Below are 27,338 nucleotides of genomic sequence, written 5' to 3' on the forward strand. Positions count from 1 at the left end.
ACTCCCTCAACTGGTCGCCTCCATCTGCTGCTGGAGAGGGGGTGCTCACACACACACACACACACACACACACACACACACGCGCTCACTCACTCACTCACGCCGGAGCCTTCTGCATTTAGACGGAAAAACAAAAAATAGGAGAGCTCAGGAGAGTACTTGGGATACTCCAGAGGAAAGAAGTGCTCCCACAGAGGGATTTGTGAGGAGATGTGCTGATATCCTACGGCGCTCTGCAGGGGAAGAGCTGAGGACCGCGGGGGTTCCAGGGGATCTCGCTGAACCTGCTCCATGCGCACTGGCCGATCCGGTAAGGTGATTCAGTTCATTTTTTTTTTTTTAATAACCGTATGGGGGAGGGGGTTCAGCCACAACTTCGGTTCAAGTCTGACGGTGGATTATTTAAAAAAAGAAAAAATTTAGTGAAGTCAACTTCATTTTAAGAACCTTTGAGGAAGATATCTAAAGAATGTTGTAAAACAGAAATCAACATCTGTGACTCGACTTCACTGTTTTTGATAGCAACTGATGTGCATATGTGTGTGTTTGTGTGTGTGTGTGTGTGTGAGTGCACACCGCGAAACTTGTCTTGAAGCCCAACTCCCTCCTGTAGCGACCGACGTACCCCCTCTATGAAGCACGGCCCTTGTTTTTCCATGACATCATGGAGAGGTCATCGGTCAAAGCGGAGGGGAGAGGATGCAAATCACCTTTTCTGAAGAATTTAGTTTAGACCAATATTTTCTTTTTAATCTGGACGAGTGATCGATCGCGTGTGACGCCGTTCTTCTCTTTTTGAAAACCATGGATTGCTTCATCGGCGCCCGGAGCACATGGCACATTAGTTTCCCCGTAAACACGAGAATCGCCTTCGCTTTCCAAAAACACGAGTCCGATGGACACAAATTGAGTTGAAAGGAGAAAAACAAATTAATAAATCCATTATAACCTAGGGGTAGACAAACTAGATAGCAGGTTTACGCAACCGGGGGGCGGGTAGACAATTCTTCGGGCTTATCTCACGTTTCACAACACGAACGACAACGTGGACTGTGTGGAGAGAGGCGTGGTCAAAATGCGGAGCGAGAGGTGCGCTTGTGACTCGTCTTGTTATCAGCTCGCCCGTCAGAAAGCTGTAATCAATAATGGCGTGCCGAGAGCGTGTGTGTGTGTGTGTGTGTGTGTGTGAAGAAAACTAAATTCTGAAAAAAAAAACTCTTTATGGAACAGAGTTGTCGCACCTGTAACTCACCTTTTTTTCCGGGCGTCGGGTCTTTTACCGTCGCAAGCTGAGAAATACCTGAAAGGGAATTCACGCTTATTTTGTTCTGTTTTCGCAGAACTCGAGCACCTCTTTAGCAAAGTTTCACCTTTGCCGGGATGGATGCCACCTCCGCACCGCTTGACGGTTTTTCCAGTTGAAGGGTCGCTACGAACGACTCTCGGTAGCCCCCCGCCACCCGCCAACCGACATTCCTGTAACCGGTATTATTTGTAGAGAAGTGAGTGAAACTGACAGCTTGTTTGCGGGCAGGATTACTAGCACTGCTTGGGGACGGGCCCAACAGCGAGCGACCGCGTTCTGCGTCATATGTCGTGAGGACCAAATCTGCTTAACCTACTTTACTCTTTGCACAAAATATCTTTTGAGTTCGCTCGGTGTCCAAGAGAAAGCGGCGGCTCCCCCAACGCCTCCCCTCCCATTTTTTTTTTTTTTTTTCCGCCAGCCGGTTTGTCGAGAGGGACTTGTCGACACGGGAGGCCGAACGATTGTCGAACGGCCTCTCCGGTTGGAAATGACCTGAAATGTAAGTCTCTGGGATAAAAAAAGAAACAGGGTAAGAACCCCTGGCTGTTCTCGGGAAGGAAATGTGGAGAAATTGGAATTACGTACCAAAACGGTGAGATGGGGATTCTCAGTTGGCGGAGATCAGCGGGGATTGAGATATCGTCCGACGTTCCGGCAAACATCGTCAGGCGGCAAACAGCCCGATCTTGAAAAACTGTGATATAACGTAAAGTCGCGTAAAAGCCTGCGTTGGATGATCTGGGGAGCCGGCATGTTTTTTTTTTCCGCCCCGGCAAACGAACAAAGTTCAGATCCGACACGTCTTTCTTAACTGGCGGAGCCGAGTGACACGATCTTTCCACTTCCCATCCATTCACTGGAACTTTTTACCGAGCAGGGCTCCATTCAACACCGCACAGGTCCCTTTTTTTTGGGTGTTTGGGAGTCTGAGCAGAGGGAGGGCAAGGGGGGGGGGGGATATTAAGATGTGCTCGGAATACCAAACAGTTTTTTACCCCGAAAGAGGGACGCCGACCCACCTGCCGTTTGTGTCCTCTCGGATTGACAGGAGCCGACGCCATCCTGAGGTACGAGTGTACGTGTGGGAGAAATACCACGGCGGGTGGAAATGCAACGGCAACGTGGCAACAAAACAGGGGGGTGGGGGGGTTAAGGGAGGAGGATTGAAACTCAAGAGGCCCCCTTTTTTCCCCTTTAAAGAGCAGTGTGACAAGAAAGTTAATAGGTGCTGGAGCGCGGGTTAATATTTAACAGTTTACCATGCAATATTCATTAACAAAGGTGATGAATGTGTGTGGAAATGTTCCCAATTATCATTATTGCTCCCCTTTTACAAAGCTGCAAAGGCACACTATCGACATTCGGGGGCTTGCTTTTCCTCTGCGGGTCAACCGGGCCGGTGGGGGCTCTGCAGTCGGCACGGAGACCACAGTCCATTAAGACCGAACGCGCTCTGCCATCGATCAGAAATCACCTGGGAAATTTAAAACGGCGACGACCCCCTGCTTTCGGATTTCCGAAACAGCCTTTCTGTAACCGGCCTTTGCTTGATCTAAAAAGGTGTTTTTATGGCCTTTTATTTGACTGGAGATGTATTTCAGAATGATCAATATAACTGTACCTGTGGTCACTGGACTATAAACACATTTCCACAATCTTTCCATCCAAAGTACATGCGTTTGTAAAATAGCACCCCAGGCGGAAGAACCATAGGGTTGTGTAGGAATAAGCTCATTGATTTGGGCTTCAATCTGAAGATGCTGTGTTTTTTTTCAAAAACACAATCTTAGTCCGTGATTCACATTTTTTCTATAATCAATGACGAAAATTGGAAACATTTATTCTTACAAAAAAAAAATTCTTGGTAACATTATGGTAGCAGGCTACGCCATGTTAATTTTATTAATTAATTAAAAAAATTGCATTGTTTAGACCAGATGACAATATTATTGAATAAAAATGATTTTGTATTATTTCAAATTATATAAAATCATTTTTATTGCTAAGATCTGATTTTTTTTTTTTTTTTTTAAACATTTTTTTTTTTTTAATATTTTTATTTTGTGTGTGTGGATTTTGACACTGTGCTCCCATTCACACAGGTCATGCAGAGGAGTTGACGTGTGCGATGGCCAGCCCGGACCTGCAGGTTCTCCCACCCCCAGCTCTGCGTTACCGTTACCTGCTGATGACGCAACCCGACCCGAGGATCTGACCGTGACCCCTGGACCCCTCACGACCCTCCCGACCCTCCCGTCCCTCCCGTCCCCACTTCCTCCCGTCCCTCCCTCACCCTCGGTGTGTCCCCCACCCGACCCCACCCCACCCCCAAATCCCGGCCCACGATGGGAGGATGCTTTTCCAAGCCCAAACCAGGTAAACCATCACTGCCTCACCTATCTGCCAAGAAAACAAAAAAAAAAAACAGCATGAAACAACACGTTTACAGTCATACAAATGGAGTTTTTACAGGTGAATGCAAAAATGGACATAGTTATTTCAGATTGATTAGCATGTGTTGATACCAATTCTTGCTGTATGAAGTACAGATCCAATATATACATATATAAAGCTGAAAGAAGAAGAAGAAGAAGATATATATATATATATATATATGTATATATGTGTGTGTGTGTGTATATATACATATATATGTATATGTATATATATGTATATGTATATATATATTAATATATTAATATATTAATATTATATATATATATATATTAATATATTAATATTAATTAATATTAATATTACTACAGATACCACAGAGAGATATACTATTAAAATATATATATATATATATATATGCATGTGTGTATGTATGTGTGTATATATACAGTATATATATGTCTATATACATGTATGTATGTATATATATACATATATATAATACACAAGGCGTAGTCTGGAGCATGTAGACTCTAAAAGGGCAATTCCCAGTAGATGAGCCATTTCTTCAGAATGCGTGTACAAGCAAAAATCAGATTCAACGACAGTAAAGAAGCCGCACACGTTCATCATCCTTACCTCATGTTAGATAGTTATGCGACGCATCGTGCAAAATCGAACGTTTTTGTTTAACTCTTGCTTTCAAAGCTGAAGTAGGATCTCCGGGGAAGATCAGACTCTTGATGAGATGACAGCGATCGTGCAATTTTGATTTATTGTTTCCCCCGAGGGTTTAACAAAGTCAACACAAACCATATCTTTCTTACCAAGAAGGGTTTGAAAATGTCAACAATGCATTTAGTGACAACTCTGGTGATTTGATACATACAGCCAGCCTTTTACTGGATGGAAATTAAGTGTGGGATTTATTAAGATATATTTAGGCCTGTGTGTTTCTTTCCAAACGTACCTGCCGCCTCCAAATCCTGTTATCCGCGACCCTTCACATCCAGCCTCCTCTGTTTGCACCACAGTGTTTTTGAGAGGGAGGAATTTTAATGCTCTCCGCCGCACCGCGATTCAGAGGCCTACATATGCATATGGAAATCTGACACAGTATTTATCCATTTGAGTGTTTGTATCTCTAGCCTCATGAGATTAGCGCACAAAAGTGCTGCAGTCCTGCAGGTGACACTGGCATGCTGTTCCTCCTGATCCATCTTTATGGAGAGAAGGGGAATTTGGGGAATTTAAAAATGAATAGTCTGCACGCAGTGGAGGGAATATACTTTAAATTACGTAGCAAGAATGTATACATGATTTTTACACTGGTGAACTAGTTTGTAGAATGTCCAAAAAATATTTTAATTGAAAATCTTTGCAATAGCAAGACAGATATAATACATTCCAATATAAATTAGATATTTTTCTTAATCTGTGTCAAACATCAGCCTCCGTGTGGTGATGTTTCATTATTAGTCGTCATTGCAGTGGCGTCCAGAGATTCCCTTCAACTCGCAATTGCACTCACTATTATGATTTTCCATTGATTTTAATTAAGGCCCGCACAGCGGGAGAAAATTCCAGCCAGATTAAGTGTGTAAGAACCGGACGATCAGCACATTTTTCCAGCTGAACAGATAAAGCCCGCCGCAGTGAAACAGGAGGTTGTGCAACCATCTCTTGATGCTTGAAAATATGAATGCAAACAGCTGTGCATCGTCAAAGAAAATGCTGAAAGATAGAGATTAAAATAAATAAAATAAAATAAAATAAATTAAAAAAATGCCACTTACTGAGCATTTGCTACAAGTTTTCCTAAATGAAAGATGTGAAGTGAAAATACGCCAGTCAGTTATTGTTCCGGCTCATTTGTGAAAAGTGCATTATTGATAGGGAATTCTCCGCAATATCTAAATACTCTTGGAATCATTTGTTTAGCCTGAGAAAGCCTATTAGGACAAAGAGATTGATTCAATTTATTTCTTATAAGCGTCCTTTACATCAGATAAGATTTGGTCTCTCAGCTGCTGCTAAGAAGACACAAGTTAGTGTTTAACGGTATGTCGAAGCTGCTAAAGTGTTTTCACGCATCCCGGCTGTTTTGAATGACGTCTGACCCTTTTCGACTGTGCCGGTGTGCATTTTCTAAAAAAAAGGTGTCTGTGTTGTGCAGTTGAAGTCAAAGTGGAGCTCTCCCTCCTGGAAAAAGAGAAAGAGGCGGATGGACTGTCGCCTAACGGTAAAGCCAGTCCCTTCGCCGACTGCAGACCCAACGGGGCCCTGGGGCACGGCTCAGATGACGACTCCACCCCGCTACCCGCCTACAACAAACCCCGCGACTACGTGGAGGCCTCTGTCTGTCATGTTAAAGATCTGGAAAATGGACAGTAAGTGTCCTTTTTCTCCACACGCCTTCCTTTGTTATCCATCATGTTTGGGTCGGCGTGGGAAACACAGCAACGAAGCCATCCATGAACGGTTTCACACTGATGCGGGAAAATATGATGAACTAATTTCCTACTTCAAAGCTTTGAATCAGTGAATTAGCAAACTGGAAATGTTCAATGCACGTGTCAAAGCATAGTTATGTGAAATTAGCTGAAAGACTAGTTGTAAAGTGTATGTTATGTTCTACTTGAAACTCTGCCACAACAATTTCCTTCGGGATAAATAAAGTTGCTCTTTTTCTTCTTCTTATGCTTTGGAAGCATTGAATCAATGAATCAGTGAATCAGTGATTTAGTGAATCAGCAAAGCAGCTGACTGGAAACATTCAGTCCATGTGTCAAAGCACGGCTATGTCAAATTAGCTGAAAGACTACTTGTAAAGTATATGCATATGAAGCTTTGAATCAGTGATTCCATGATTCTGTGAATCAGTGATTCAGTGATTCAGTGATTTAGTGAATCAGTGAAGCAGCTGACTGGAAACATTCGGTCCACATGTCAAAGCATTGCTATGTGAAATTAGCTGAAAGACTAGTTGAAAGGAATATGCTTTGGAAGCTTTGAATCAATGAATCAGTGATTCCATGATTCCATGATTCTCTGAATCAGTGATTCAGTGTTTTAGTGAATCAGTGAAGCAGCTGACTGGAAACATTCAGTCCACGTGTCAAAGCACGGCTATGTGAAGTTACCTGAAGGGCTAGTCGTAAAGGATACACCTTCAAAGTTCATCTAAAGTTGAATTCGATATGATTTCCAAAAAAGCTTCTCTATAGAAAGTAGCAAGGAAAGAAATATGTCTGAGGAGGAACCCTGATGTTCTGGCGAGATTCAGGGACATCTGTCATCTGCAGGCTCCCCTCGAGGCTCACTCCTATAGGCTGGTTTACAGGCTTATATGTCTCTGATCAGCCCACGTTTAGAATACGCAAATGTTGGTGTTACGTGAAATACGCCGAGCAGACATGTCTTTGTGATTCAAAGGATGCGCGAAGTGGATTTGGGCAGCGGCAGAGCTTTGCTGATCAAGGAGCACGGCGAGTTCTCAGCCATGGGCCACAAGTGTCCGCACTATGGAGCACCCCTGGTCAAAGGTCAGCCACGTGTTTCCCATTACAGTTTGAAACCTCACCTGAGATATATGTTGCATTTAAGTGCTAAATGTCACCTCTGTTATTTCAGGTGTTTTGTCAAAAGGGCACGTGCGCTGTCCCTGGCACGGCGCGTGTTTCAACATCGCAACGGGCGACATCGAGGATTTCCCCGGGCTGGACAGCCTCCCGACCTTCCAGGTTGTCCCTTTGAAACATTCGGCGACTTGCCGCGCCTTTATATGCCGATCCAAAGAAAAAAAGTTAAACATCGCTCACGTTTGTTTACTCCAGGTCAGAGTGGAAAAGGACAAGGTCATCATTCGCGCAAACAAGCAGGTAATCGACAATAAAAAGGCACAAGAATGTGAGGAGTATTTGGCGAAGAGCAAACGGAGAAAAAAAAAAACCTGATTGTCGCGAGACCTTTCAAACATTTCCAGGCTCTTCAGTCGCAGAAAAGGTCAAAACCCATGGCCCGATGTTCGGCCGTCATTAACTCCAGCACAGGGTTCAGTCACGTGCTCATTATCGGCTCAGGTCAGTGCGGGATCGTCTCACTCGCGCGATTTTTAAGGACCTGATCTCGATCTTCGAAGTCATATTTAGTCGTGCGTGGCCGTTGTGCTCGCAGGCCCAGCGGGTCTGGTGTGTGCGGAGACGCTGAGGCAGGAGGGCTTCACCGACCGCATCGTCATGTGCACCATGGACAGGCACCCGCCGTACGACAGGCCTAAACTGAGTAAGGTTTGTACACAGAGACCCATCACGTAAAAAAACAAACAAACAAAAAAAAAAAACACAGATAGAGCACAGGGTAAACTCGTGCAAAAGTGAGCACGCATGTAGAAGTTGTCCCGAAACCCAATTTCGCGTTCTGGATTATTTACCCGATCTGACTTCAGCACTAACGCGTGGCTCTGCAGTCTCTCGATAGCACAGCGGAGCAGCTGAGGTTGCGCTCCTTGGACTTCCTGCAGGACCACGACATTGAACTGTTCACGGAAAAAGAGGTGACGCAGGCAGTTGTCTAATATGAGGATAAGATGAGTTAAATTATGATAAATAGCACTGATTTCTTTTTTTTTCTGCCTGGATTTTTCACTTTTATTCTGCCATTTTGGCGAGTTTCACGACCGTTTCACGTTCTCTCCAGGCCGTGGCAGTCGATATAAAAACACGATCTGTGACATTTGAGGACGGCTTGAGGATGGAATATAGGAAGCTGTTTATTGCCACAGGAAACAAGTGAGAAAATATGCTTTCCTTTTCCCTCTATCATTAAAAAAAAATATGGATCATTGATTTTTATTTTTTTTTTTGCTTTGAAAGACCCAAAGCTCTGAACTACAAGGGGAAGGACGTCAGGAATGTGTTTCACTTGCGGACACCCGAGGACGCCAACAGCATCGCAAGGCTGGTGAACAACAAGAACGCCGTCATTGTGGGAACGTCTTTTGTTGGTGAGAAAAAGATACATGTTTATTTTCATGTTGTGCTCATGTGATAATGCAAGGAAGAAATGCATGTAGATTACCTTGATACAGAGTTGGACTGGATGGATGGATGAATAGATGGATGGATAGATAGATAGATAGATGGATAGATGGATGGATGATGGTTTATTGCTAGGTAGGTGGGCGGGTGGATGGATGATGGATGGATTGATGGATGGATAGATGGATGGATGGATGGATGGATAGATGGATAGATAGATAGATAGATAGATAGATAGATAGATAGATAGATAGATAGATAGATAGATAGAGGGATGATAGGGGGATGATGGGAGGATGAATGGTGAATAAGTGATTGATCAATATTGGAAGGATGAGAGAGTGAATAGATGGATGGATGGATGGATAGATGGATGATAGCTAGGTAATTCAGAAGATAGACAGATAGATGGATAGATGGATAGATAGATAGATAGATAGATAGATAGATAGATAGATAGATAGATAGATAGATAGATAGATAGATAGATATGTACGCTTGAGGTAGATGGATGGATGGATGAGTGCCAGCTCTGACGGTCTGCCTGTGTGCAGGGATGGAGGTGGCGGCAGCTCTGACAGACAAGGCCCACTCCGTGTCCATCATCGGGGTCGAGTCTGTCCCTTTCAAAAAAGCTCTCGGGGAGAAAGTAGGGAAAGCCATAATGAAGGTACGTAAGAGCGTCCAGAAATGCAGATCCTGACGGGTCCACGAGAAGGAAGACACACAGGGGAGAGTGTCGTCAGCGCTGCAAGGTGACGGGTGTAACGATGTGTGTGTGGATGTGTGTGTTGTCTTCACAGCTATTTGAAGCAAACAGAGTGAAGTTCTACATGATGAATGAGGTGTCAGAGATGATAGGCCATCATGGACAGGTATTCAGAAAGTGAGAGAAACAGCATGACTTCACACTCAGTAAGACTGTGACGGAGATGAGCAAAATATACAACCAGAAACACGAAGCCGCGGCGTCTGTAGTTCATGCGGGTCAAGGATTTTTAAGGTCTTTGTGTTTTTTTTTGCATTATTGTTATGTTTCTGGCAAAACCCAGAGGTGCCGTTAACACATATTAGATAATCAAAAAATCAAACTGCTTTTAAGGTTTTTAATATCCCTTACTGCACCCCCGACAGCATTAACCCTGTAAAAAGATAAGATAAACTTTATTGATCCCCATGGTGAAAATTCTTTAAAAAAAGTTTATAAATTTACTTCTCGTCAATTATTTGACTCTACTAACTTACAGAGTGATAAAAAGAGGCTAATCTCACTGCCCGAAAGAATTAAATGTATTTTTCATCAGCAATAAATACAAAAATAAATTATAAAAAAATGAATGTGTAAGATAAATAAATGAAAAATTATCTTCAAAAATATATGATATTATATATATTTATATATATATACATAAAAAATAAAATAATATGTGATAGCTCGGTATTAGCTAATGCTAATTTGTTCGCCTAGAAATAGGACCCTTGTATTTCAACAGTATGCAAATTGCTCTGTGGCATCATTTATTTCTATTTATTTGAGTTTTTTTTTAAAAGAATACAATTTGAGTCAGGTTAATTACAAGTGTAGCTGTGTTTGTGGTAACATAAATCCCACTGAACTTTTTTTTTTTCTTCTGCTGTTTTTGGGTGACGCAGCTAAAGGAGGTGGTCCTGAAGAGCGGGAAAATCCTGCGAGCCGATGTGTGTGTCATCGGAGCAGGTGATGCCACCTGCTTTTTAAAAAAATTATTTAATCATGCGCTTTCTTTTCATCATTTTCATTCCCAAACTATGGATCCAGCCACTTCGGATTGAGGCGAGTGAGCATCTGCGATCCCTCGTCAACTTTCTCACGTTGTTTTGGGGAAATTATTGGATATCTTGATTTTAACCCAGATTATCTACCTCTTTATGAGCCTGTGGTTCGACACCAATGGCTGCAAAAAAATGTATTTGTTATTATCAACTCAGCTGCTGGTGTTTGGCCATTCTTCAGGCGTTCCTCCCTTGTGAATCATTTTATCACACAAAGGATTTGTGGAAATGCTCACCCTTCCAGGAATCCCTTGATTTTTCCTGCAGTGCCGCCAAGAGGTCAAATGCCTCTCCTACATCGCAAGATTTTTAACCGCACAGGCAAAATGAAATGAAAATGGCAATAATACTGCTTGCAGGAATGACAATGACTTTGCCTTTGACTGACTCGATCGATACATTGATCAATTAATTTTGTGTAATTAAGTCACCATTGGTAACAGATCAATTACTTATCATCATTAGTAGGATATGGATTTAAACATCTTTTACAAATGAATGTGTCTTGGTGACATTGATCAGGGATTTATGTAATAATGCACTTGCAGAGTAAAACTAGCATATGATTATTTACAGAATAGTGCAATTTTTAAGATAATTTCATAATTGGAACAATATTTTTCAAACAATCCATCCTCTCACTTTCCTAGATATCCATTGGATATCCATCACATCAGATATTATAGATATTCTAAAGTGAAAAAAAAAAAGTTTTAAATTGCTGCCTGTATTTTACTTTCATTATTTTACAGTTCACATTAAAAAAAGAATCTGCATGTGTTTCATGTGTTCGAATTTTTTCCCTCCTTTTATGGAGAAACTTAAATTATAGCCTGGTGGCTGCGTCGTTAAATTCAATCACGCATCACATAAATGTAATTTCATACATTTGTCACTTTGTAAAAGCATTACTTAATGACAGCTCTGTATTTATACTTATATGTATATCATATAGTATAATTTATATTTAAACGCAACAACTTATCACATTAATTTATGTGTATCTGTTATAAAGTGGCGAACACCTGTAGACTCTGCTGGTTCTCCGTCTGCAGGCCGTGTTCCCGCAACGGGTTTCTTGAGGCAGAGCGGAATCCACGTGGACTCCAAGGGCTTCGTTACGGTGAACAAGGTATTCTCCGAAAGGCGTCTGCAGCTGCCGGGCTGCGAGATTTCTTTTCTTGTGATTCTTCCAAACCTCTCTCAGATGATGCAGACCAATGTGGATGGGGTGTTTGCCGGAGGAGACGTGGCGATGTTTCCATTTCCGCTGCGCAATAATAAGAAGGTGAACATCCCTCACTGGCAAATGGCTCATGTCCACGGTGAGTGGGTTGACACTCTTTCGGGGGGGTCGGGCGTGGGTTGGGTGGGTCGTAGGCATGTTTGACGCGTTCAAATGTCTCGACAGGAAGAATAGCCGCTCTCAGCATGATGGGCAGATTCACCGAGATCAAAACTGTGCCTTACTTTTGGTCGGCCATGTTTGGAAAGACCATACGCTACGCAGGTATGTTGGTGTTTCTGTGACCTGGTTACTTCCTTTCCTAACTCAAAGGACGTGGAAGAATTTTTTTTTTGTGGTATCCAGTATCATATTCAATTCTGTAAAGTGATGAAAATTTAGATAATTTGTATATTTATATATAAGTTTTCTGAGTTGTTTTTACGTATTTTCTATTAAAGGTTACGGAGATGGATTTGATGACGTCATCATACAAGGGGATCTGGATGAACTGAGATTTGTTGCATTTTATACAAAGTAAGTACAATCATGTCACTGCATCACACGCCGACATGCATTATTTTCTTATATTATTTTTGAGAAAGCTGCCTCTTGTGTTAAAAAAAAAAAACGCTGCATGGATAATTTATATTTGGATTTTGACTATTTTTTCTGGTAACCGTTGCAACAAACAAAAAAAAAAATCAAACAAAAAAATAAAATAGGGCATTGAGACGCCTGAATCCACAACAAAACCACAACAATGTATCAATTAAAACAGGTATCTTCGACTATTCATTCTCTTATTTGCACAAATGGATTTTAATTTAATTCAACCATATAATTTCACCCTGCAGGATACTTACAGATACATATACCGAGGCATCTGCAGGAATATATTCATCCTTTAATTTGCCAGCCATCCATGGAATGGCCTTGTATACATATATATACAAATATATATTATGATTGCGCTTTACATTTCCACTGTGTTCCAATGGCCTTCTCTGTTCCGTCTATAGGGGAGAGGAGGTGGTGGCCGTTGCCAGCATGAACTATGATCCCATTGTATCCCGAGTGGCAGAGGTCTTAGGATCCGGAAAGACGATTAAAAAGCGAGATGTGGAGTAAGTCTCCGTCCAAGATTTAAAGCTGGTCATGATTACAAAGGCCTTTATGTCCTGTAAAGTTTTTTTTCTGACTTTTACTGTGAACAAAACAAAGCCAAGAAAAAAATGACATGGGTTGGAAAGCTTACGACTTTGACCACGTGGAAGGTATTACAAAAGCCAAGTTAGTTGATTTATTCTTTTTCAGAGGAGTGATGTGAATTGTGTTTTGCTTATACGATTGATGGAAATGATTTGTTGAGTTAACTCCGAGCAGGATTAACTTCAGCAGCAGTATTTGGCAAATTACTGACCTTATATATCAAGGCTTTAGTATTTTTAGCGAAAAATAATTACTAGTTCACTCACTAATAATTATTAGTGAATGATAATTTCATAATATTCTTAAAATGTGCTTTCACATGTTTCTTACAGGATTAACAGTGCTTTAAATGTGTCAGATTTATGTGAATGATTGATTACTATTATTAACCTTTAAACTCAGGGGTTTTATTTCAAGGCGGCCTTTCTACGGGTTAAAGTGACAGAACGCAAGTGGCAAAAAATAATTTTTCAATGCAACTCGACAGACACTCAATTAACTTAAAAAAAAAAAAAAATCTCCCACGGCTTGATTTAAAAGGTTTGGCAAAGATTATTATTACTATTATTATTATTATTATTATCATTGTTGTTGTTGTTTTTATCATTTTTATTATTATTATTATTGTTGGGTAACTTGGATTTTTTTTTTTTGGATGTTGATTTATTAATCCAGTTTGTAGTGTTTCATATTTTTTTATTGTCATATTCAAATGATTTTGGTGAGTTAAAAGCAGCCTCACTCTTACTCTACCGCCTCTCGCCAGTCCAGTGTGGTAACAGTTGATTCACAGTTGAGTCTGACGGCTGCTTTCGGCGTTGCAGGACGGGAGACATATCGTGGTTGATCGATAAAGGCTCACAATGACTTCCCAGCCGGACGGCGATGGGGATCGAACCAAAAGTGCACTGGACATCTCAGATATGGGACTGTCGTTGTGCTGAGACGCTGAGTGGCAGAGAACTCACACACACACACACACTCACACACGCGCTTGAGGTCACGACCCAAGGACCGTGTCCGACGTCTCTCAGTCCGAAACTTGGGATCTTCAACGAGAGACTCCTTGAAAAGACTGGACTGCGCTGGTGGGACTTGCGTGATCAAAGTTGTCACGTTTCACAACAAAGCAATATCGGATTAAGTCTCTGCGCTGATGCAAGATGTATTTACCTGTAGAATTTGTTCATAAGAAGCCATGGGTGGGCAATGGCATTATTTTCTACTAATAACATTGTACATACCTATAATCCTGAATGCACTGTAACAAAATAGGAAAATACACTGAAGATGAATTTCTAGCCAAATTCGAGTAACAGATTTAACTGTATGCTTGCATACAAACCTTGAATCTGCATGACATAATTTAGAAGCAAGCGCCCCCAAACAGGATTTTTTTTTTTTTTTTTTTTTTTATATAAAAGCAATAAACAAAAGTTATATAAGACAAATGACAGAAGCCCCCTGACTGCTCAGACACAAGAGACAAGCTTTAATTTATCGTGATTTGCAACTATTAGGATAAAATCTTTTTCCTGCTGGTTGCTTTGCTAGTAGATCGCACAAGTAAAATTCCTTTTTATTTAATTCTGTACTAATGCCTGCACAATGAAATCACATATTTTCTAACAAATGGATGTCACCCTTTTTAAATGAATGCAAAAGTTTGCGCTCGTGGTTATTTTTGATAGCTGTCACCTTCATAGGGTTGTTTTGTTACTAACTCAGGGAACTGAGGTTTATGGCCTGGGGGCACCGACACCTTCTGCAAGCAGAAATGAATTTGTCGCTTTAATATATTCCCAGTTATTGCTATTTCACCGTGGCATTCAGACAGGCTTGTAATGTACTTCGGGGGTAAAAGTTGATGCTCATCTGCATCCTGGTGCGCTGAACATCCCAAAATACTTGATCCCTGACACGTGTCGCAGTGTTTTAAAAAGGTATTGTCATTCCTACAAAGCAACCTGGATTGCATTTTTTTATCTTTAAAAATAAAAGTCTTGCAACAATAAGCACTGACTGCTGTACTGAAAACTTCATAATCTTAATTTCTCTTAATTCTTTGTACATTTTTGCCTTGAATATCCAGGAAAGAAAAAACAGGTGGTGGAAAAGTCGGTATAAAAATCTTTTAATGATTCATCAAGGAAAAACAGTCTAGTATTCCTGTTCAGAACCGATTATTAAGAAAATCAGTCCACTTCTTGATTCATTATTTTGATTTCAAGCAATAAAAGCAATTGGAAAATTACATGACAAAAATTATTCCCGCAATTGACAACTTTGTAGATGTAATATCCCATGAATAAATTAAAAATAAAAATCCCCCAACGGTGCACTGAATACGCTAACAACAATATTGTGTGTTATATTTGTCTCTATAAGAAAAATAGCATTATCTGCTCCAGTTCTGCGGGTTTTACTCAGCCCTTATTATGATTTCACGCATCTCATACAAAAAAACAACACTTCATTCAAATATGAAGAAGTTGGACTAACGGTGAAGATTTTACAAAAAATCTTGTCATCAGAGATTTTGAGTTGGATGGATTAACAAATAAGGATAAGGAGTACAAGCACTATACTACATCCAGAGGCCAGATCTGTAAATACTGTGCAGAAATTGCAATTAAAAAAAAGAAAATGAACACGGGACATAGTGATGCAATGACAATGCACATTTGTTGTGCACACAAAGGGCCTGGCATCAGAGAAACAATAGAGAACGCCAATAAAAGTGATATTATTGTAAGATGTCATGTCTAATTCGGGATAAAGCAGGTTTCCAGTGTAAAGGTATATGATACTATTTGATGTCACATGATCACAAGCTCAAGGTAAAGTTTGCAATTAATTTTAGCATATTGCTTTATTTAAAAATGCCATGGGTTGACATGGATTTATAAAACGGACTGAGTACAACACTGGGTTTTAAAATAGGCCGAGGGCGGGTTCACGTATTTGTGTCTTTCGGCTCGTGCCACATTCAACACATTAAATCCACCCGGATCTGGCCTCTGGGGATAAAATCCATGGCAGTGTCAGATTTGACTGATGAACTTTAAACACTATCAAAACATGAACTGACATTTATGTTAATACTATGTCATGATGGCAGGACCACTCTCTCTCGCACACACACACACACACACACATTTATATATATCTATACACACACATACATGATATCAATCACACAAAACATCTAATGGCAGGATAGAAACTTGGGTTATGTCTTGCTGGTATCAAAAGACCTGAATTATTCACATTAATGCCCAAGTATGATCACAGCATGGTTCTCCTGAAACTACAGGTGGCGAAAAAAAACGTCAAGTCACAACCTCAAACACTCGGGTGCGCTGAGGGCCAGGAGCCTGGCAGTGTGTTAAGAGCAGGAACAAAAAAAAAAAAAAAAAAAAAAAAAACGACATAAAAACGTTTCGCTTTTGGAAAATTAGCTAAGTACCTTTCAAGGAAATGAGGAGAAAAATAATCCCATTTGTAAACAACCCTGCTAATATTGATACCACAATCACATTCGACTAAGTCATAAGTTGGTATCAAATAACACCGAAAGGCACTGTCAGGTTTGACTCTGCGGGTGATGCTAGTCTTTCCCGCTCTCCTGAAAACAGAAACTACCGATGGTCTGGCGGATGATTGTCTTTAGCATTGCAGACGACAAACGAATTGCTGCAGGCATTAGCGTCTTCTCAAGAGAACAGGCTCCGTCAAAGTCCTTTCAGTCCGACGTCTCCAGCCTGCGCCGGGTCAGAGGTCGTATTCTGCTGCGCACTCCTGGAGGTACGTTTCGTACAGCTTACCCTGCAGAGGAGGGATATCCCGTGTAAGATTTTAGAAAATCTTATTGTGACGCAAAGTTATTCCCCCAGAAGTTGCCTAAAAAATGTTAATAGATTTTAAAATATAGAACTATAAAGCTGGAGGGTGTATTTAATCCATTTAAACCTTTTAAATTGAAAAAAAAAAAAAAAAGAGAAGTGGAAATATTCCAACCTTCTTGGTTTTTACAATGTCCCGAACATAATCGCTGTACTCCTTCATCGTCCTCTTTTCCTTCTTGGTCAGGGTTTTATTCCTTTGGCTGCGGAAAAAGCCACACGCGGTGTTAACCGAGAATTTGCGCTGACGTTTTCGGCGACGGTTACCGTGTAGTTACTGTGTAGCACTTACCGTGAGAAGTACTTTGCTAAGAAAAGCAGAAGGTAGCAAAAACCGCCGAAAACAATCACAGACACAACTTGTCCGTCTTCTGGTAGCCAATCCCAAAAAAACATCACAATTGCCTGAGAAAGACAGAAATGTTGATGGGGTAGTCGGATTAGAAACGCTGAAAATATGGGAACGGCAGCTGACGGTTTGTTTATGACTTACAGAGAGGAGAAGGAGTGTTTGAGACGCCCCCTCCCCCAACAGGACGTCGAGTTGCTCCTTGGAAACGGTGTTCACGATGAAGCTGAGGATAAAGACGAGGGGAAGGAACACCCCAAAAGCGCCACAGATGAATGAACGGAGACATGCGCGTCTGTTGTGAGTCCCGTCAGCCCTGTGAATGGGCAAAAAGAGAACTTTGTGATCGCATGTTCGGCATATTGGAAAGCTCTCAAAATGTCATTTTTGCATTTTGGGGAGCTTTAAAAGCAGAGTAGAACTCACAGCTCACCTGTCCTGTTCTAGCCTGCTGCTGATGGTCGAGCAAATTAAGTCACAATCCTTCTCCAGCTGATCCAATGTCTTCTGAACCGCCTGGCTGATGGTCTTCTCAATGGTCTGACACACACTATCGATCTGGTTCACGCAGCGGCTGGGCTAGACCAGACAGGCTTGTTAGTGTAAAAAATGCAACTGGGGGGGGAAAAAAAAAAAGAAATCTCGAGCTATTCTCACTATTCTAACGGTGAGCCGCGTGTGGTTCGCTAGATACGGGGCCGCCCGTAGTGGCTGTAGATCACGAGCTAGCGCAGCAGTCATTCATTGCTGGGGCTGCTACTTGTCAAGTGTGCTTGATCAGTGCTCTTAATTTACAACTCGCCGCTCCCTCTAAAGGGGAGGGGAGAAGGGTTTTACCTCACACAAGCCTTTTTTTTTTTTCCCCCCACCATGGCCATCAATATCCTCAAGACGCAGAATCGAGAACTCAGTCTATGATGATTAATGTTACACCTCAAGGTTGCCTGAGGCCTTTAAAATCTGACCCTGAGATGAATCTTGATCCAGAAATTTATTAAGTCTTGGATCCTTTTGCCATTTTCAGGGGGATTTGGGTATTTTTACAACTAAGCTCATTATAAGGACTTCACAAACGTGTACTTCTTGGTGTTCACTGAACGGACTCGATTATACAAATCATTTTCCAGTTTCATACAATAATACCCGCTAGTATTTAAAATGCATCGGAAAAGGACTGCTTGCCACTGTGCAATTATAGAAAAAGGCATATCAATGAGTGATTTTGTGTAGAAGATTGACTGGAATCTGACTTTTCAGGCAGAAATAATAATTTTAATTTTTTTTTATTCCCCCTTATTCCTGTGCAGATTTTTTTTTAATGTTCTTGCAAACAAAAGCGCAGATATAAAATTTGATGGTATGTAATGCCAGATCCTACAGAGACGACGCAGATCGCTGCATTTCTGGTTGTCATGCAAACAATGTGCTCGGAAATAACAGAAATGAATATGTTTTTACCTTCTGAGGGTTTGGAATATATATCGTGGGCATTTCGAAGCCACATTTGTTCAGACCTGGACGGCGACACAGTTCCTGGACAATTTGCATCATCACTCTCTGCAAAAAAAAAAAAAAAAACACCAAGCATCCGTTATTACTATTTCTGCAGGTGCCACTTTTTTTTTTGTTTTTATTTTTTCCAAAATTGATACCCCCTTACCTGTCGGTCCGTCTCCTTCCCAGCTTCGTCCGCCTTACTGAGGTAGAACTTGAGTTTGTCGCCGCACTTCTCACTCAGGTTCTCCACGATGTTGAGTGTGCGTTTGCATAACGCCTGACCCATTGGGTCAAAGAACACAAATATCAAGTCGGACTGCTCTCCTGCACAGAAGCGCGCCGTACATTATAGAAACGCCACATAACTTATAGGGAGACCGTGAACTTGGGCGCTGTAGACGTACCCAACCAGGTGATGGCGCTGTTGACATTAAAAGGGTAGATCATGTCTCCATCCACCAAACCTGGCGTGTCCACAAATGTCACAAGGCTGAACTTCTTCTGCTTTGAGGTGGAGATCTCGGAAGATAGATAGTCCATGACACCTAGAATATACAAAGACTGCGTGTGTGTAAAGGTGTCTCAGTCATGACATGTTGGAGGGAAGAAAAGCTGGTAAACAAGGTGAATCCCTGCAGGACAGTGTCACCTTTAATGGCTACTCTGTGTGTGACGGGAGACCTGCAGTAGAGTCAATACTCGGAAACCCGAGGGACGCCGTTGACACTTGACAATATTTTCTATTTTCTATGAATCTGCACTGAGCTGTGAAGATGTCTGGAATGGGCTAGATGACGATATCCGCGTGCAAACACATATGCTGGAAAAAAGGCAGAATTCATTGGTAGTTTGAATTTAAATTCTATAAAAAAGTCCCCAAAGTAAACAAACAGCCACACCCTCACACATTTAACTTCACGCACATTAAAAGACTGGTTAGGTCACAGTCTTTCCACCGTCCCCTCTGCGGAGAGGTCTGTTGTCATGGTTACACACAACAGCTCTTCAACTGGCAGCTTTAGCATGGGGCGTGGGACATAAAGCTAGCCAGTGAAGAACGACTGTGAGGCAACGCACTGTGAGGTTTCGGATATAACCCCCGGCCACGAGCCCCAGAACAGGATGACTATTGAGACAAACCCAACGATTGACAAATCAAACCCCCAACCCCAACACACACACACACTCATGCTGACACACACATGCACGCACACACACAGGATCACACTGAGCCATTTCATTGGAAGAGGCAGGTGTTGCAGCCAGGACAAATCACATCTTTGTGCTGCAAAGAGCAAAGAGCAAAAGCCCCTGCTGCTGTGCCATATTAGCATTCCCTTCTGTTTCCTCTATCAGAACGGCCACAATATCAATATATCAACCTGCTATCACACATTTAAGATTCACAACACTCCGAGCCTTTCGCGTGATGCACAAACGTGACAGGATGATTGTGGCTCTCCGCCGCATTACATTAGTGCACAGAGAAATCGCCAGGCCGCTTTAGGTCGGATCTTTTTTTTTTTTTTTTTTTTGGAACAGCCGGTCCCGTGTTTTCTGGATGATCACACACGCGTGCATTGCCCATGACGTCCAAAAATCGGAAAAACGATACGACTTGTTTTTTTTTTAAATGGGTGCGTCAAAGCATGCTCCTAAATAGAAAGTGCATCGAAACCCACGGGAGCGACAGAAGGGAGCCCAGAGCAAAGCTCGCAGATATGTGCTAACTTCTGCGAGGCACTGTAACTGAGACGGCAACACGGGAGACAACCGTCCATGAGGAAAAGGGCAAGAGCTGCAATTGGGCTGCAAGACTCTTAAAGAAAAAAAAAAAAAAAAAAAAAGTACTTCTTGAACTAAATGGGTCAAACTTAAAACAGTGCACATATGTCACGAGGATATTATTCACACGCAGCTACAAAACTAACAATAATTCAGCCGTCATTTCTGGACACAAGGTTGATGAGATGAAAACAAAACAGTTCAACGTCCTTAATAATGTTAGGAAGTATCTCAAAGCATCTCTCACAGAAAACCAAAGTGTATAATCAGCCGCTACCCCCACATGAAGATATAGGTTGTGTTTCTGATGAGTCATCCTCGACTGCCGTGATACGTAAACAAATGCGGAGTACTTCCAGAGATGGCGATGAAGTTAAAATACAAGCCTGCTTGTATTCCAGAGCGGATGCGTCGGTTTTCCGTGAGTCTCGGGCCTGCCGGAGCGGAGCCGTCGGCTGCTGGAGTCGACTCCGCTTGTCTCTCTAACGGCTGTGACATTTCTCGGCAGCTCCTCCTGACTCCACCGCACTGCTGTCGATGGGGCGTGTGACTCACGCCATACCGTGAGCGCACCAGTCCGCACCCAGTGAACCCTTATTCTCCACACATCATCGGTGCGTACACATACATTACCGCCCCCCCCCGCTCCTGAAAGCCACTGCCCCCACAGCAGGCACACCCAGACTTTCTCCACCACCACCTCTCCACCCGGAGGATCCAGACCACTACTGACGCATGGACTTCAGACTATTGTCTTCAAACAATACGCTATGAATTAGATCCCCTCCTTCTATGTGTGCCCTAAATCTCCACTCTTTCATCTCAGATACAAATGGCTCAGCTGTGACGACGTGTGGAGAGAAGGTGACAGGTCTGATTAATACGAGGACAAGCTTGACCCAAATTTGACTGGTTATGTCGTGATGATGTGGCATCACGCGCTAATGTCGCGGGGCGAAAATCGCAAAAAGACACTCATAAGCTTCGATAATCACAGTATCCCCTATTAACTTAAATAGCATGACAACCAGATACTTTTCTTTAAAAAAAAAAAAAAAAAAAAAAGCAAACCCTTGAAGTTATCAGTAATAAATAAATTAGATATATGCATTTAGATTACCCCCCGCTCACCCCCACCCAAAAGAAAAAATATTCCTGGAGCACAACCATAACCCTCTGAGGAGCCAATCTCTGGCAGCAGCTCATGATTTCATTCATCTCCTGCTCAGTATTCCTATGTTCCTGTTACACTAATGCCATTTAATGTTTTCGTAACTATCGCGGCATTGAGCAGGACTCACACGAGAACACGTGCGTGCCCCCGCCTGCATGCTCCGCAACAGCCGTCATGTGCGTTCCAGGTTTTCGTTATTGGGATCGAAGGTGATAAGACCGGAAGCGAAGGCTGCAGTGCAGAACTTAGCATGTGACATAAGCAAAGAGTGTCATTCTGGTGTTATTTCGGTTGTATAGGCACCGAGAGGCGAACGGATTATTTGAAAGGACGGCATGTATTGGATATTTTTTTTAGATATTTATAAATGACTCGTGTGAAGTGCCACATAAGTGCATGGTCAAAGTCTGCATTCGCAAAGACCTTGACATTGTGACTAAATAAATTCAGGAACAGCACCAGCATCATGTGTTATTTTATAGGCGGTGAACAAGTAAAAAACGACTTACCTTTGAACTCGAGAAGTGGTCGAAAGTGAGGGTAGAGATGTAACGTTGCATTCCCCTAAGAAAAAGGAAGAGAGAAAATGAGAGAACGAGCCAGATCAATATTACTCTCCAGATTTCCCTGAGCCCTCAACCCTCTCCAACGTCTGCACTCTTTGTGCTGCAGACTCTGTCTCGGCATCAGCGGCTGTGCTGCAGCCCCGGTGCGCTCGCTTTAAGACCATCCCATACATCCCAGTTAATCCCCCCCAGCCTGCAATCCCGCACCCGCAAATACATTATTCATCTTCATCACAGCGGGATACGTACAGAGAGTCAAGTGTCTCAGGAGCCGTGTCGGAATTTAGCAAAGACACCAAATAGTGTGTTTCTACTGGGTATTCCTTGTGTTGCAGGGACGATAACCAGTTTAGACAGGTACCCTTTTTTGAGGAACATGTGAAGTCACTTACTCTGTTTGTACAGAGCTTTTGGTCAGAACATTGTGCAAAATGAGAAATACCTCATTTATGTGCTGATGTTGAAAGATGATCTAATTTGAGAATTAAAACTTGGCTGTTATTTTCTTGCCGTTTATATCGTTTTCATAAAGTTTTCCCTTGAAAATACACCTTCATCCCAAACAGCGGGAGGGAGTCCTGACCAATGTTCAAATGTAAATAAACAGCTGTTTAAAAAAAAAAAATTTACATCTGGTCTTATCCAGGTGTCCGTCACATATAACTTAAAATAATCGAATTCAAAGTGTTTTTAAGTTGAAATATCGACTATAGCCCCCCAGCTTGAGCCATGAATATATCCCAAGTTCAGCTCTTGGTAAAATCTAGGTAAATCTAGCTCTAGGTAAAATGTAATTATCTCTTTGAATGTGCATAAGGATCGAGATTATTTCTGCGGACACCCTTTCAGGTGATAAAACCAGAGGAACAGTATGGTTGTTTCATTACGTTTCAAAACAGGTCAGAATCTACAAAAACCAATGAAATCTCCATAAGCCTTTTTGATCGCACCCGTTTTTTGCTCACAGGCAGCAGCCGGTAGTTCTTACCGTCAAGGATTCTCTTTTACGGCCGCTTGTGATAAATGTAAAACCCTGCGTTTCGATGGCAACGCCTGTTTTCTGTATGTGCTCTTCAACATACCTGGAATAAGACAAATGTCAGGTGCATCAGGGACTATTCTAATCTAACACTGCGTTTTCCAAGGACTTGAAGCAACTCAGACGTATTCAAAAATTGCTGTCTGTATGCTTTAGTAATTTGTCCATCATATTAAACAAAGCAAGAAAATGCAAATCATATTTCTTAAATGAATTACATTTTTTTTTCTATTTTTGGGAATGATCTCTGATTATTTTTTTCTAGACATTTAGAAACAGTCAATGTGAATTATCCAAAACGTTTATTCTTACAAAAAAAACCTATAGGGTGTCATTGAGTGACTGTTGAAATTTTTTCAAGGAACATTTGACGGTGATTCAACTATAGCTAGGTGAAATGGCTTCCCAAAGAATATTCCGTGTAAAGTTACTTGTTCACCCCAAACTGATTATCATATTGTTGCAAATTTCTTTTGCAGTTCATCAACAACACTGATTCGAAACAGTCTGCGTGTACGAGAGTTGGTTTGATGAATTCTATTTGTAAAAAAAAAAAAGTTTAAATTAATAACATCCCCTGTGGCATCAATCCCACGGTAACCCCTATTATCAAAATGAAAATGTAAAATGTATTTTAACAGCATTAGCTGGGAATACATTATCTAGATGTTAAAGGTCACAACCACCACTTTCTCTTAGGGAGGAACGCTGTCATACTCCCAAACACAAAGTTCCTTATTGTGAGGTCAGTGACCTTTGGCATGATTGGCAGCTGGGCTCCATGGAGCTGCACGAAAAGCGCTCTCCCAACAGAAAACACAGCTAAAGCCAATGGCTATCTATTACATATGTGTGCATGCCATTAGGTACCTGTTTACAAATCATGAACAGACCAGGCAGGCTGCAGTCATTTCTACTAGAGATATACTAAAACAGTTTTATCTTTTGTGCGAAAACACACACAAATATAATTTACTTGCAAACCAAGTCACACATGAAATCTAATTGTCAATTAATTTCACACACTTAAGCTAGTATTCCACTATTCCAAAAAAGGCAAGCGAAAATGCAGCTCATGTCTTCAAAGTGTACAAAAACAAATAATTTGCAGAAGAATTTGTTATTAACTTGATGTCATGAATGCAGCGCAGAGCGGCAGCAAGCTCGGTTATGAAACACTTTAATTGGCCGTGATGTTTGATTGTGGAAATCTGAAGGGATGCAGACGTTTACTGCGGTCTGAGAAGGCAAACAGCAGCACGATATTGTCAGTTAAAGTTTGTCTCGATGGTTAGTTTGACACATCAAACGCATACATACTCATAATGTGTCATACTGTAATGAATCTCACTCCCCTAAATATCCTATTACAGTGTTTTCACTGTTTGTATGAGGTTGCTGTGTTTTAAAACATGCCTGAGCTGATTTGGTGATTTTTGGAGGGTATTTACATTTACATTACATGAACATGCAGGTGTATTTGGCTTTGATTTGTATTTAATATTCACAAAAAATGAATGAACAGAGTGTGCACTGTGATCTGAAGTGTCTACTTTGGACTGATTCTTGATCTGTGTTCACAAGGCGCAGAATGCAGCAGAGTGCGAGGATCCTCGCACTCTGCGAGGATCGACAAAAAACAGCTTTACCAGTTAATGAAGGAGCTCTTCCCAGCCGAGTGGTTCCCCATGATCATCACAACAATCTTTTTCCGTGGAGGCAGAAGCCGCACTCCCAGGCTGCTGGCGATCTTCACCAGGCCTGAGAACACAATGTACACAAACGGTCAGTGGGATACATACCGTATTTGGGTGGGTGGGTGAATGAGTGTGAGTGTGTGTGTGTGCGTGTGTGCGTGTGTGTGTGTGTGTGTGTGTGTGTGTGTGTGTGTGTGTGTGTGTGTGTGTGTGTGTGTGTGTGTGTGTGTGTGTGTGTGTGAGAGTGGTGCAAGACCTGAATATGGTTTGAATTCTGAGGATAATTGACAACAACAGCATTCTTCAAAATGGCTTCTATTTTTTGCCGAAAGTGAAGTGACGTGTCAAAGCTGTATAGCAGGGCGATAAATCCATTTATAGAGTATTGTGTAATTTTGAACAAAATTATACAAGTAAATATTTCTATTTTCCACAAACTTTTATGATATTTTTTACGTTTATTCCCAATCGCTTTGAACTGGTTCCCCTCTGATTGACTAAAGCTCTGTGACTCAGGCAAGCAGCGCTGGCAAATCAAAACTGGTGGTACTTGAGAGTACATAAAACTAAATGATCATGTTTTTGGAGAACGTTGTCATATGCTAAGTCATACAAAAGTGTTTTGAAGGTAATATTATAACTGTGATTTCATTTAACATGCGAATGGACACATGCAACTTTAGGACAGCACCTACACACACAGCAAAATGTACACATGCACATGCTAACATTGTGTGGAATACAGGGAGGGTCACTTGTTTTTGCAAATCATGGGGATATGGTTGATCACCACTGATTGTTTATTATTAAAATCCAATGGGACAGTTACATATCTAGAGTTAATAGAAAGGGAATTAAATCAAAAATAGTTCTGTCTATGACCGGAAAGACTATTTAAAAAAAAAGGTCCAGTAAACTATACACATAGCTAGTAGAAGGGCCCAACACCCACCCCTCCAAATATAACTGCCAGACGATACGACCATCATTCGTGAGGGCCCTAGAGTACACAAGTCCGCGCCAAAATGTACATTTTTTTTAACTAAACATGAAATAAAATGTCATGTTTAGCACTTCCTTTAGTGTAATAAAAGTGTACCGACAGCGTCATGAGCACCTCTACATTCCGACTGTCGAACGCCACCCCCCCAACGGTCAGCCTCGGCCAGAGGAGCCGGTGTCCAATGTCAAAGCGGCCGGGGGCTGGAGGTGGGCTAGGCGGGGGTGGAAGTGGGCTTGGCGGGGGTGGAGGTGGGCTAAGCGGGGGGGTAGATGGGGGGGGTCTTCTCCGCTAAATCCACGCCCGGTGTTTTACTTTACTTTTATGAACACCGACCGCAGCCCCGGAAAAAGAATAAAAACTTGGCACCGTCACTACGGCTAACGTACCCCCCACAGCCGCGCCGACTAACTTCGGGTTTTTGTTTAATAAATTTCACCCAAGCGGTTTATTATTTACCGTTCTCGCTGTCGACATAGAGGCCGTGACATTCTTTCAGGATCCTCTCGCTCGGCGTGGTTATCGCAGACTCCAGAGGGTTCGCCACCGACCGGGGCTTCGGACCCGACATGATTCAGAGGAGGGGGGCGATTAACCGCCTCGACGCGTTTCCCCTGGCGGCTCTGCGGCTCCGCGCCCGGGGAAGGATTTCGGTGTTGCACACGGAAGAAAGAAGCACGCCGGGCGCGACCTCGAGTGGTCAGTCGGTCTCATTACACCCTGCCGAGGAGTTCACGACCATAGATAGATAGATAGATAGATAGATAGATAGATAGATAGATAGATAGATAGATAGATAGATAGATAGATAGATAGATAGATAGATAGATAGATAGATAGATAGATAGATAGACAAATTGGTTGGAAAGACAGATGGATGGACGGACAGACAGATAGATAGACTACAGTAAATACCTTTTTGAACAAAAAGTATATTTGAATATGGTTGAAACTTGGCCTAATTTAAAAACTATATAGTTCTGGTACACTTCTGGTGCACTATTTTTCTTGGGTTGAGTATTCTATATTTACTGCTACTCATTGTTCGGCCATTTACTTGTTAAAATTGTTAAGTGTGTAAAATATAAGATCACGCTCATGTGTGTCACTCCCACTTGTGACTGGAAATAGCTTGTCCGACTCCTCGTGTTTCTGTTAGAAAGAGAGTTCCATTCTAAATGCATTGGGAGCTAATATTTGACTAAACAAATATTTTTAAGCAAATATTTAAGCAAAGATAGACCTGTCATAGAGCTGAACCGCCACTGCCAAGTTTCATCCATTACAGCAAAAATGATGCATTCACATGCCTGCTCCCGTTTTCAAAATCTGATG

At 41.8% G+C, this 27,338-nt stretch overlaps 2 protein-coding genes across 4 annotated transcripts; one reads left to right on the forward strand and one right to left on the reverse strand.

Moving 5' to 3' along the window:
* Positions 1-16,430, forward strand: aifm3 (AIF family member 3). Of its 3 annotated transcripts, XM_086173804.1 has the most exons (20): positions 1-310; positions 3,412-3,685; positions 5,880-6,093; positions 7,139-7,248; positions 7,337-7,446; positions 7,540-7,584; positions 7,689-7,785; positions 7,880-7,992; positions 8,172-8,258; positions 8,402-8,493; positions 8,578-8,708; positions 9,297-9,412; positions 9,546-9,617; positions 10,396-10,459; positions 11,610-11,686; positions 11,762-11,879; positions 11,966-12,064; positions 12,241-12,316; positions 12,802-12,906; positions 13,816-16,430. In XM_086173804.1, exons 2-20 carry the CDS (start codon positions 3,655-3,657, stop codon positions 13,856-13,858), a joined length of 1,800 nt encoding a protein of 599 aa, XP_086029930.1. In that variant the 5' UTR covers positions 1-310; positions 3,412-3,654; the 3' UTR covers positions 13,859-16,430. The 3 variants fall into 3 exon arrangements, with proteins under 3 accessions (XP_086029930.1, XP_086029928.1, XP_086029929.1); XM_086173802.1 differs by having other exon boundaries at positions 11,610-11,879; XM_086173803.1 differs by lacking the exon at positions 1-310 and adding an exon at positions 2,314-2,376 and having other exon boundaries at positions 11,610-11,879.
* On the reverse strand, positions 15,109-26,621 carry LOC147218426 (uncharacterized). The gene is made up of 12 exons (XM_086173806.1): positions 26,463-26,621; positions 24,956-25,067; positions 23,256-23,349; positions 22,211-22,265; positions 19,147-19,287; positions 18,906-19,066; positions 18,704-18,802; positions 17,679-17,824; positions 17,390-17,561; positions 17,189-17,301; positions 17,012-17,099; positions 15,109-16,819 (listed from the first exon to the last, which is right to left on the reverse strand). The coding sequence occupies exons 1-12, from the start codon at positions 26,572-26,574 to the stop codon at positions 16,766-16,768; spliced, it is 1,347 nt and encodes a 448-aa protein (XP_086029932.1). The 5' UTR covers positions 26,575-26,621; the 3' UTR covers positions 15,109-16,765.
* Between the last annotated feature and the right edge of the window lie 717 nt (positions 26,622-27,338).

The sequence above is a fragment of the Fistularia commersonii genome, chromosome 26 (assembly GCF_037954325.1).
Source record: "Fistularia commersonii isolate RoL2024-O1a breed Wild chromosome 26, RoL_Fcom_v1.0, whole genome shotgun sequence".
Classification (NCBI taxonomy): domain Eukaryota; kingdom Metazoa; phylum Chordata; class Actinopteri; order Syngnathiformes; family Fistulariidae; genus Fistularia; species Fistularia commersonii.